We start from the raw sequence: 13,411 nt of genomic DNA on the forward strand, positions 1-13,411 counted from the left end.
CTCTACCACTAGTACTGTATAAACTTAGCTATTTCTGTCAGAGTTACTTGCCCTCCACAAATAACGCGTGCTTTCCTCACTTTGTGCCTTTACTTTGTTGAGCTCTCATTGGGAATGCCCTTCTTCCTGCATGTCCCCATTTCTTATCCGTGCCTCAAGGCACAGCTTCAACACATGAAGCTTTGCCTGGTCTCTTAGGCAAAATTAATTTCTCTGTCCTTTGAACTCCTCTCTTGGTCAGTTATCCCATGGAGCTTTGCATCTCGTACTAATGGTATATGTATACATGGCTTACCTCCCCTACTAACCTGGAGGAAGGGAATTTCATCTTCCCCTTCATTGTGTTCCCCCTTAGAAATTACTGTAAAGAAAAATCCTTATTTATTGGACCAGTCAATGTGTTCTGCTAGAAATCTGGAAACTGATAAAACACAAATTCTCTTAAAGCCAGTTGTTTTCAATAACTGCTTCCTAGGACTGAGCCTTTCCAGGTACTGGTAAAATATTGGCATTGAACAAAAGTTGTATCCCTAAACAATGTATATAAAGGACATGCAATCAGTGTATTTAGGTGGAAAGACTAGAAATTGCTGGAAATACAAATCTCAATATTTTGCAATGACCATTGTAATGCTTTAGCACATTTCATATCCAGTTTCTTCTGGAGCCAATAAAATAATCTTCCCCTTTAATCTTCCTTTTAGTCTAACTAGGAACATGTTATCGTCTGTCTGAGTGATGATTTAGTGTCTTTGAGAAGAGATAATAAATGAGCAGCTCTCTGTCTTCCTAACAGCTGAAGATAAACCTCATAAAACCAGGGAGAGTAATTTCATACAAAGTATACATGGATTTTTCATCTCACTTGCAACATATTATATCACTACTTTGTTGTTAATATATTACCCTAAAATAAATCTTGCAAGGAAATATTTGCCAGAAATATTCTAGCATAACAAGAATATATACAGGTAAGTGTTGAATAAAAAGTGAGATTTGCCTCACTGTGGGCTAACTAGTTTTTAAAATTTATATACCAATAGCTAATGTCTATCCTGTAGGTTACTCTGAATAAAGATTCCCAAACATTTCACAGTTCTTTCTCCCTATATGATTTTTATTTTAAAAGATATATGATAACTGCTTAAAAATCCTAGATATGATTAGCTAATTTCCCTAAGAAAATGTTTGCATAATACAAGTAGTCTTTGTGATTATCTAACAAAATTGTCTTCATTCATTAGCATCAACTGTCCTTAACCTTGTGTCAAGCGACAGATATCATTTACATTTTAGGAATAAAGAAGAATAATTAATTAATTTTTATGCCCACATTTTAAAGTGAATGTGTTATATTTTAATAGGAAAAATGATTGCTCCTCTTTTTAGTACTAAAGTATTTACCTTATGTCTAATACTTTTCTTCATTTGCTGATCAATTTATACCTGCACCTATATTTCTTCTTTTCCATTTTGTCATTATATAGAATTCCTGAAACATATGTTCCCACTGAGCTAGTAGCCCTGATGTTAGTTTACATTATACAAATGATAACTGATAAGGAAATGATGGGATTAAGTTGTTCAGGGAGTTGCAATAACTTACTATGATAAGAGCAGCTGCCATATCAGTTTTATTAACCCACTAAATCACTACTAATAAATAAGATAATCGCTTTTATCCGTCATGTCTGAAAACCAAGATTTGACTGATCAAAGTCTACAAGAAATTAAAATGTAACTTCAAATCAAACAGTTTACTGTGTGCATGAAATCTCATGAAATCTAATTGGTGGGCTCAACTGTGTTCTCCCTTACCCTGCTGAGCCATTTTGAGCAAGGGTGGGACGTGGCCTCTTTTGCTAATCATTGTATCTTTAGGACCTAGTCGGCACCAGGACAGACGAAAAATGTTTACTAAATAAATGAATATTGATAATGAAATTGTTTTGACAGCATGTACCCTATCTTACTATTGTTTGCACCTCAAAAACTCTTTGGCACCATGCTTTGTCATCAATATAAATATGAATGGATTGATGATCCTTGCTATAATACATTCATAACATAAAATAGGCAAGAATTACTTTTCATTAGATACTCTTTGTACCTATAGAATTTTGATTCATTTTTATTTATTCAAAATCTAAATTTAAAAATTTTAGGACTTCCCTGGTGGCACAGTGGTTAAGAATCTGCCTGCCAACGCAGGGGACACGGGTTCGAGCCCTGATCCGGAAAGATCCCATGTGCCGCAGAGCAACTAAGCCCGTGTGCCACAACTACAGAGCCTGTGCTCTACAGCCTGTGAGCCACAACTACTGAGCCCAGGTGCCATAACTACTGAAGCCCACGCGCCTAGAGCCCTTGCTCTGCAACAAAGAAAAGCCACAGCAATGAGAAGCCCAAGCACTGCAATGGCCCCCGTGATGCAACGAGAGAAAGCCCGCGCATAGCAACGAAGACCCAACACAGCCAAAAATTTAAAAATAAATAAATAAATTTATTTTTTAAAATTTTGCACAGGAAGAAAAAAAAATTATTAGCATTGGTGGTAAATCAAAGAGAAGAAAAGAAAAACACAAAAGCAAAGTCAGTTTTTATCTTGGTTTTCAGAACATGCAGAATCTGCCATTGGGATTGTTGGTTTTCTTGGCAGGGAGGGGATGGTAACAGAAAATGAAGGGATGGAGCGCAGAGCTTATTATTTATTTATGAATTAATTAATACCAAATTTATTCATATATTAGAAATAATTCAATAGATATTTAGTGATGGTATGTTTTGGGCACTACGACAATACAAACTTTTACAAAATTACTAGGAAAATTGGGAGAAATTATAAATTCCTGTTTCTGCAAAATATGCTTACTTCTTCATTTATATTTCTATATCATCAATTGTTCATATTTCCATATACATAAAAATGTTTTTCAAATGTAAATTTTAAAATATTAAACATCCAATAGAAATGATGATTGTGAAGATAATATACCAACACAGAGAACATTTTGGACAAAAATTAAAAGCAGAAAGCAAAATTGTGTTTGTGCTACAAATTTGCTTTTATAGAAAACATAAATATCTCTAAACAAATATAAAATAATTTAAAATGCCTTATGATTGATGCTTGAGAAATGTTGCTAGCTCTCTGAAGAAGAATCTAATATATTAATTAACATTTAAAACTGTTAGATCAGAAAAAATAAATAAGGAACCTCCATACTGTTCTCCATAGTGGCTGTATCAATTTACATTCCCACCAACAGTGCAAGAGGGTTCCCTTTTCTCCACACTCTCTCCAGCATTTATTGTTTGTAGATTTTTTTTTTTGTGGTACGCGGGCCTCTCACTGTTGTGGCCTGTCCCGTTGCGGAGCACAGGCTCCGGACGCGCAGGCCCAGTGGCCATGGCTCACGGGCCCAGCCGCTCCGCGGCATGTGGGATCTTCCTGGACCGAGGCACGAACCCGTGTCCCCTGCATCGGCAGGTGGACTCTCAACCACTGCGCCACCAGGGAAGCCCTGTTTGTAGATTTTTTGATGATGGCCATTCTGACAGGTGTGAGATGATATCTCATTGTAGTTTTGATTTGCATTTCTCTAATGATTAGTGATGTTGAGCATTCTTTCATGTGTTTGCTGGCAACCTGTATATCTTCTTTGGAGAAATGTCTATTTAGGTCTTCTGCCCATTTTTGGATTGGGTTGTTTGGTTTTTTGATATTGAGCTGCATGAGTTGCTTGTATGTTTTGCAGATTAATGGAACGAAATGGAGTTATTTGTAGTGATGTGGATGGACCTAGAGTCTGTCATACAGAGTTAAGTAAGTCAGAAAGAGAAAAACAAATACCATATGCTAACACATATATATGGAATCTAAAAAAAAAGAAAAAGAAAATGGTCAGAAAAACCTAGGGGCAAGACGGGAATAAAGATGCAGACCTACTAGAGAATGGACTTGAGGATACGGGGAGGGGGAAGCGTAAGCTGTGACAAAGTGAGAGAGTGGCATGGACATATATACGCTACCAAACATAAAACAGATAGCTAGTGGGAAGCAGCCACATAGCACAGGGAGATCAGCTCCGTGCTTTGTGACCACCTAGAGGGGTGGGATAGAGAGGGTGGGAGGGAGGGAGACGCAAGAGGGAAAAGATATGGGAACATATGTATATTATAACTGATTCACTTTGTTATGAAGCAGAAACTGACACGCCATTGTAAGGCAATTACACTCTAATAAAGATGTTTAAAAAAAAAGAAAAAATAAAATTTATACCTCAAAAACTCAAAAGTTCAATTAAACAATATTTTGTTGATATGACTGATATAGGAAAGAAGAAGCTTTATCAGGTGACAAAGCACAAACTTTAGAGCCAGATAAACCTTGATCTAAATGCCAACATTGTTATTTTATAGTATCTGTGTGGCCTTGAGCAAGTCAGTGATCTTTGAACTGCAGTTTCCTCCTTTGTAAAACACAGCAATTCCAATCTTGTATTGTCATTGTGAGGATTAGAGATTGTGTGTGTCTGTGTGCATGTGTGTGTGTGTGTGCTGCTCAGTAAATAATAACTTTTAATTGCACTGCTGATTTTTGGATGCATTGTGAATATCATATTATTAATTTTATATTATTATTAATAATTTCATTACTATTAGGGATAGTGAGGTTGAAAGCATATTCATGTCTCCATTCATTCCTGTACTTTTCCGTTTAATTCTCACACCAAACCTGTAGATAATGGCATATCCAACTTATTGATGAAAAGCTGAACAGCTCACCTAGTTGTATATGGGAATATGGGATTAAAGCTCAGATTTGTCCAATTTTAAGCCTCATGCTCCTAACCACCAGGCAACTCTGCCTTTTGATATATTATCTTCCAAGATAAAAAAATCTAAGGGTATTTCTTGGAAATAAAGTCAGGAAAAGTATCTCGCTAAGAATAGTTACATCAGAATATTAACAATGACAAAATACACAGACTCTACATCTTGCCGTATCTTTCAAAATACTTAGTTTACATATAGAAAAAACTTTTCCCCATGATATGAAAATACCAAAAATATAATATGCAAGTTATAAAAAGCAAATGGCACATCAGGTAAGTAGGAAAAAATTCAAATTGTTAATGCTATGCTCTTGGGCATCTGTTCTCAGATATCAAACAAATTGCCTGAAGTCACTACATATTGTTACAACATAAACCTACACACTGGAGCCACATTGTGTCACAATGGACAAGGTTAATGATTCATCCCTAATCCTAAAGGCTCCTTCTAGGATTAATTGACTTTCTCTGCAGCCTGCCTGCCTGTCCTCTTGTAGATCCTGTGAAGAGGATTTCTCTGCATTGCTTTGCCTCTCTTTCCACTATCTAGCTATCTCAAACACTATCTAATCTTTTCTCTACCTACACAAGTCAGTAGGAATCAATTCAGTAGAAATTAGGCAGTTAAACTGATTCGACTTTGAAAAAAAGCTGACTTGGTTAGAAGGAATGAGCCAATTTTGTCTTTTTCAATCTGGCATTTCATTTCTCAGGCCACAATACTATTCACATTAATAGGAATCAATTAAATAGACATAAATTGATAATCTATTATGTAACAGACCACAGAAATAGTATGAAAATGGGTGAGACAAAGTCTCTGTCCTCAAAATACCACCTTTTAAGGGGAGGAGATAAGTTAATTTCGCATTAGGGTAGGTATCAAAAACTGCTATGAGGGTGCAAAGAAAAGCCTACAAAACATCAAGAGGCTAAGAAAAGATTCAAAAGAAGAGGAAGTTCAGGAGACATTCTTTTAAATGGATAGGATTTCAACACACCTCTAGGGGAAAGGGCATTTTTCATGGAGGAAGATAGCATGAACAAAACAGTGGTGGTTGAGAGGGAAGCAAAGGGGACTGGGCAATCAATTGGTGAGAGCATAGGCTGCATGCTGAAAAGTGAGAAGTAGATAATAAGGTAAGAAAATGGTTTGGGACTAAATCATAATGGACCTTGAATGTCAAGGTGAGAAAAGTTTGTCATGAGCAGGTGAAAATGTCTGAGGATGACAGAGAAATGATTGAACTTCGGAAGGTCAGTTTGGAAGAATGGTATTGAACAGACTAAAAAGACAGAGTCAAGGCCAGTTTTTGAAAGTGAGAATGGAGAGAGAGATTCAAGAGAATTCATAATAAATTAGGATCTATTCTTTTGGCAAGTGACTGAGCCAAAAGACTGAGCTAGCCAATAGAATAGCCACAAGTTACATGTGGGTATTAAGCATCTGAAATGTGACTAGTCTGAATTGTGATGTGCTGTAGGTATAAAATACACACGGGATCTCAAACACTTGGTAGGAAAGAAAGAATGTAAAATATCTCATTAATAATTTTAATTTTTATTATATGGTTAAACGATCATGTTTTGGATATGTTGGATTAAATAAAACTTAGTAAAATCAGTTTCATCTGTTCCATCTTACTTTTTTAATATGGCTACTACAAATTTTTGATTTAAATATGTGGTCATGTTATATTTCTTTGGACAATGCTGAACTGGATGTTAGAGCCGAAGGAGACACTGGACAAACTAGAAAATAAGTGGCAGAAGAGGGAAGAGGACTTGGTAGTGTTGCAACAGAGAAGCTGTAGGGGAAGTTTTATGCATTTGTTTTAAGAAGACATTATCAACAGGTTCAAATGCTAGACAGGTGCCTAGGAAGATCAGTAACAGTAAAAATAAGCCATTGAGTTTTTGCCCAGCTAAAGAAATGGACAGGACAGAGGCATGTGATCAGTGCTAAGGCAAGTGAGCAGATAGCTACTCTCAAGAAATAGCAGAGAGAAGAAAAATAACAGAGCAATAACAAAGAGTATAGCAGGTTTGAGACGATTTTATTTTATCAACACAGAAGAGATCTGGATATGTTTGTAGACAGAAAGAAAGGAACAACTAAAAACACAGTGGACAGAAGAAATAATGGGTGAACATGAACCTGTAACTGGGGGTTCTACAGGGGTTGCCACAAGAGATAAGTAAAGCTAAAGTTATCAAGAGAGAGAATTCATGACTGCTTATTTTATATTTATATTTCCATTAAGTCATATGGGCATGGCATTTGTCTTGAAGGGAAAAGAGGGGAATATAAAGAAATTATTATCTGGGAAAAAACCAGAGGAAGAACCTGGACCATGTTCAACCCCTGGCTTTGGCCTTGCTCTTTGGAAGTGTTGTGGATTCCATTTGGTCACTTATGTAGCCATATGTATTTCCCTTTCATGACACTGGTACCTTCAGTCGTGGCTTTAAGATTATAAAAATGATTCATTTAGATTATTTCATCAGAAAAAATAATATGATTTTTCTGTGTAAGTTTTGCTTTTTAAACATTATTCTAAAATCCACTTATTTTTCTTTTTAGGTCTTAGAGTTGGTAAAAGTCTGCTTTATTAAGAAGAGAATACCTAGTTCTATTCACTGATAAAGACAATACTTGTTTCACATTGCATTAGTCCTCATATACAATGCATCATATGTACAGATCTGAAATGTGCTCATCCATGTGCCTTACTTTGAATGGCCTCTTGTTCCAAGCCGCCGAGTCGTCAAGAGGGGAAATTTTTGACGAATTGTCTAAAAAGAAAGTCAATTGCTTTAGTTTTTAGAAAGTGTGTGTTTCTGTTGCAAGCCTCTCATATTCAATTAATTATAGAAAGCAAATGTTGAACTTTGAGTAAATATTTAGTCTGGAAAAAATAATATCATACACATACTGATACATAATGACACCTCAGCAAAGGGAGGGAGGTGCTTTTTTGATGACATTGTTCTACTGCCCTTTGCTCAATGTCCAAAGCAGATCATACCAATATCTGCTCTTGCTTGATGTTACTGCCAAAGCAATTATTACTTCATGTATGTGCTTTGTGGGAAGATTTGGGTTTCTTTATAGTAATTCTTTGCAGAGATTTACCCACAATTAAGTATCTACCTCCAACCCTGAAAGGACATGGAAATTTTCTTTGCCTTGCCAGATCTTCAAAGCCGTGTTTGAAACTTTTTCTTTTCTACGTTCCTTTCTCTAAATTGCCTAAAAGTTAGCATTTGATTAAAGAACAAAAGTCTCTTCTACATAAAACAGGGCTTTTAACCTGAATCTTAGGAGATCCATACATGATCTTCTAAAGGCTCCATGGCAAACTCTGTGTATTAATATGTGTTAATTTCTTGAGGACTGGTTCTGTAGTTTTTATCAGATTCTCAAGGTGTTTTATGGCTCCCCAAACAGTTAAGAATGACGGCCATAAGGGGCACTAATAAAATATTAAAGCTAAAATGGATATTAGAAGTTGTCTTATGCAGCCTCCTCATTTTACAGAATGAGTGAACTGAGTTTTGAGGAAGTTTAGTGCTTTTCAGGTCTTGCAACAAATTAGAGTCTAGGCTAGCACCTAAATCACTGGATTACCATGCCCTTATCACACTGTCTCCTGTAAATGATAGGTTTTCAAAATAAATTAATAAATTATTTTAGTTAAAAAAAAAAACTGGGAAGCCAGACCATAGTAATCATTATTTTCTAGACAACGAGTCCCTCTACAGGTTAGAATTTGGATTTCAGTTTATAAGAGATGCAATGTTTGAGATCTAAGCTTCTTACAATTTTTCTGGGATATCCTTGGTTCTTAGATAATAGAGCAAGACAAGAATCTCAAAGAACAAGGCTCTCCCAAGAGATTGATATTGTTTCCTGATTCTTAAAATGAGATCAACATATGTAAGTACAGGAATGTCAGCTATATAGATTCCCATCCTAACCACACAGGTTGGGTAAAAAGGGATGTTTTTAAATGAGAGAAATTTAACCAATCCCATCACGACATCTTGGAGTTTGGAGTGTAAATATACTTAGAGCAAATGGAGAATTAGGAGAACTATTTATGAAATAGAATAAACACAGTCACCAATTACATTAACAAGATACTTGTCACCTCCACTTAATTCTGCTTCTCAATACAGGCCATACCATACTCTTTAATGTATCCATCTTTGAAAGGAAATATTATTGCTCAAATACAGCTTCCTTTAAGGTCACATTAAATCTTCTAATAGCCAGGGTTCTCATATTCAAAGCATATAGTAATTCAAGGTAAAACAAATAGTAGGTAACATCTAGGTTAAACATATAATAGTTCCAAATACAGCCAAGAGATTTCACTTACAAAACAGATTCTTAATATTCTATAAGAGAATTTGAACAGATAAGTTTGTTTCCATACTGTCTGCCTGACATGACTTCAGTTGTAAGGTAGTATAGCCAATATGTGTTATTTACCTTTCCAAAGGTGGCTGCACAGGCTGGCTCCAGTTTCTCTTTCCGGCAGAAATCTAAATAGTGTGCATAAAGGATGCACCGTGGTAAGCAAACTCCTTCACATACAATGTAATTCTCTTCAAGCCTAAGAAAAAGGGCAAAGAATTAGGTCAAACCTTTTCTTTATTTCTTCTTTCCCTTCCCCTCTCACGTTGATTTAATGCTCCTTTTGAATACAGACTCTATACCAATGAGTTCTTGAGCAGACATGAGTAGACTTCTTTTATTCTGGATAATATTAAAAATATGATCACAAGGATTAAAGTTAGAAGAGCAAGAACCCCAATGAACACCTGCTAGTGCAGTTAAAATACCATGGCTAAGACAAAACCACTCCTGTGTGGTCCACATCCCAAAGAATAGGTCTTAACTTCTGTGTAAGTCTTCCCTGTTCAACACGCTTTGCTCTGTGATAATCAAATATGAATAGTGAAATTGAAGGTGATGGTTTTTAAAAATAACATTCTCAACACTAAACATTCTCTTACTTCTGTGTAAGTCTTCCCTGTTCATCACACTTTGCTCTGTGATACTCAAATATGAATAGTGAAATTGAAGGTGATGGTTTTTAAAAATAACATTCTCAACACTAAAGGGCTGCCAGGCTTCAGGTTGGCAAATGTCTATAATCTCTTACTTTCTTTCACAAACTAGTTCCAAACACTGAATAGTTAGGGAAGCATGGTGATACATTTATTTGCAAAATACATAAGAGTAAATTAACTTCACTTAAGTTCGAAATGGTACCGATCTATTTCTATCTCTACACTTTTTACTGTAATCAGTACTTACAATTATCTAAAAGATCCTGTACACTTGAAACATACTGTTATTCTCTATAGATGCCTCCAAACATGACATATAAATTCAGCTCCATATTATAAACATAATTATATAAACCTTGAAAATTTAGAAGTAATTCCATTTAATTTGGATGCCTGCAATTGCAATTAAACACAATTTATATAAATGTAATAACATATATTTAAGTGTTATAAATATCTGAACAGCAATCAGAACTTGTAGACTCTACTCTCAATTTTTCTAACCTTTCAGTAGATGATATTGGCTAAAATTTACTTATACTCTTTTTATGTATAGTAAAATCATAATTACTACTATACAAGAGCAATGCAATATAGAATATGCATTCAGATTAAAATTGAGTGAAACTCTTCTAAACTCTTTAGATCTCTGATTTAACACGTTCCCAAGGTGCATGAGATAAAAGCTACAGGACGTGTTTCCTAAGCAGGTAAAGTATCAGACATCCATTTTTCTATGACAAAGGAAAAAATGAATCAAAACCAATAAAATTTGCATACATAAAACCAAACACCTAGTTGACGGTGAAAATTGAAGTTAGGCAGATTTTTCACTTTAATTTTCAATTCTACTGTTTAACATCCCCGCTATAATCTATAACCTTATCAGAAGGTAAATAACTCACCCAGGCTATTTTTTTTTAAATTATGTAACACTTTTTTAAGAGAGAGTATGGAGAATTCAAACAAAATGACAACATTTTATAGTTTCAAAAAATATGAAAATTACTGAGAAATATTCAACTATTTAAAACTATATTTTAATGACACGCATATAATGCCCACTTTTTCACCTGGCTATTTTGATGGTGTAGGCATTATTTTTGTCTTCAAAATACTGAAAAATCCTATACATAAGTATAATGTTAATTTTGGGTATGACTTTTTTCTTTAATTGTAATGCATTTACATTTATAAAATAAAAACCCAAGTTTGTTTCCATTCATTCAAGTTGAACTGAATAATGCAAGTGATCATTCAAAAGACCTTCATAATATATCTGAAGTCAAAACCTTTTAGCTCCAATTATCCTAAGAAAAATAGTGTGTCCTAAATATTTCAGATAATTAGCTCAACTATTTACTGCTCTAGTAGATTCTTAACCAGTTAATGTGATATCAACTTCAATAGTTAAACCATAATTTTAGAAAGATATTTAGTTTATATTTCAAATATTTGAAAGAGTTAAGGATATAATTACAAAAATTTACTACATGCAAATTGTAATTCAGTGTTTAAATAAAATAAGATGTGCTAGTTTTTTTAAGATACTGTTTTTTCTAGTGTATTTTTCTAAGATTTAGATCACACTTTACATATAAACAGATCATGTAACTTATCAGCAAGTAGACATTTTTACTTATTTGCGTCTTATTTGGAATTCGGAAGGAAATTTATAGTTCTATTTCTTCACACTACATAGAGAAGTTTAATATTATGTTTTTACTTTAAATTTCTCTTCCTTTTAGAATATTATAAAATGTACTGTATATGTAGAGAGCCTACTGATAAACTCTTGGTTTTTAAAGATTTTCCACAAAATCCAATTAGTGATATTTCACTGTAATAAATCATATGTGAAAGGTAGTTGAACATTTATTTAAGTTAATAGCGTCATCTTAACTGATTTTTCTATGTCTTCTAGTTCAAACACATTTCATCTTATGGCCAATACACAATTTTGAATTTGCTCTCTACGGATAAAGGCACCGTTAAGATCCTTCCTCCTTTTAAGTTGTTTTTAAGAATCATGTTTTATAAACATAAAAATAACAAATATATAAGGACTGAATTGATTGCATGTTAAGCAAATAAGTAATAAAAAATTCATTATTGCTTACATTCGAAGAAATTATAGTTTTAGTCAATAATGAACAGAGTGATGGTTTTTATTTGTATTGCAGATCATTTTTCACCAGTACCAGAGTATGTCTCTATACCAAATATTCAGTGAAAACAATTTTTGGATGAATTTCTAATCGGTCTTTTAAACTTCTCCAAGAAAGTCTGAGGGAGAAGCAAATTGAGAAAAGCAAAGAATCTGAATATACTGACTTTAAAAATTCAACAGGTGCTTAAGGGTATCCTTGGGCGAGTCTTACCACTGCAGGGTGAGCTGAGTCTGCTTCTTTTTATCCTTCATAATCTGCGTGATGGTTTTCTTCTGAGAGAGGTGTGGATCGGTTGCTTTGGTTTTGCTGTCTTGATTGTCCGCAACCTCTTCTTCAGAGGAAAAGTTACCATTGCTTAAATGCATTTCTGATTGCAAGTTGAAAAGATGATAAAGAAAATCAGAATATACAATCAATTAATTAGCCTCTAAATGTATCTTGGCGTCAAACAGGGTGGCCTATGGGGTTCAGAGGAGAGCTATGTAAAATCCTTTCGACTTAATTTCTATTTAACAATCATTTTCCTAGGGGAAATATATGCACGTTTGCGGTATGTTTCTTTTTATTATCGGATGCCCTGTAAAAAATACATCCGCGTCCCAATCACGTCCCGGGAGACGGCAGAGCACTCACCGGCTTTAACTCCCACCGGCAGCTCCGGGTCGTCCCCTTTCTCCCCGCTGCCCAGCGCAACGCCGGGCTGCGCTTCAGCCGCCAGGTACACCCTTTCTTCGGGGAAAACGAGCAAACCCTTGCTCAGGAGCTGCACACAACACTCCTCCTGGACTTCGGGGGAAACCTGGGGAGAAGCCTGCACCTGCAGGAAGGCGTCTTCCAGCTCCGGGACCTTGGCCATCCTCCTGGCCACGGAGACTCGGGCACCCGCCGCTCGACCGGCTCCCAGCGGAGCCCCGAGGCCGAGGCGGGGCGGGGCGGGGCGGGGCGGGGCTGGGGACCCGGGGCCGCTGGGGCGGGGACGGAGGCTGCGGCTCGGGATCCCCCGGGCGTCGCGGAGAAGGAAGGCCGCGCACAGGTACGGCTCGGACAGCCCTGGGAACTGGGTGGGCCGAGGCGGGACTGACTCTCTCCACCTGTCTGCCATCCTGGCAGATGCTCAGCTTGGAACTCACTTCCTCACCTGCGCTCGTCGAGCCTGAGTAATAGAGTCCCATTCCCCATATCTCCTTTCCCCTCTTTCCTCCTTTTCTCTCATCTTGCCCTGGGACCGAGCACTCTTTCCACACCCAAAGCTCCCAGAAAGAACCAAGGCTGCTTCCGCGGACAGCCTTGACTCTGCAGGCCCAGGCCAGTAGAGGAGGA

The 13,411-nt window shown here is 36.2% G+C and overlaps 1 protein-coding gene across 1 annotated transcript in view; it reads right to left on the bottom strand.

Moving 5' to 3' along the window:
* Positions 1 to 12,947, bottom strand: part of RFX6 (regulatory factor X6) — a 55,976-nt gene extending 43,029 nt beyond the window's left edge. The window contains exons 1-4 of the mRNA XM_065889096.1: positions 12,725 to 12,947; positions 12,302 to 12,458; positions 9,337 to 9,460; positions 7,573 to 7,634 (exon numbers count right to left, since the gene is read on the bottom strand). Coding sequence (XP_065745168.1) covers positions 7,573 to 7,634; positions 9,337 to 9,460; positions 12,302 to 12,458; positions 12,725 to 12,947 — 566 coding nt within the window. The remainder of the gene's footprint in view (positions 1 to 7,572; positions 7,635 to 9,336; positions 9,461 to 12,301; positions 12,459 to 12,724) is intronic.
* Positions 12,948 to 13,411: the final 464 nt, after the last annotated feature.

Source organism: Phocoena phocoena, chromosome 12, assembly GCF_963924675.1.
Source record: "Phocoena phocoena chromosome 12, mPhoPho1.1, whole genome shotgun sequence".
NCBI lineage: Eukaryota > Metazoa > Chordata > Mammalia > Artiodactyla > Phocoenidae > Phocoena > Phocoena phocoena.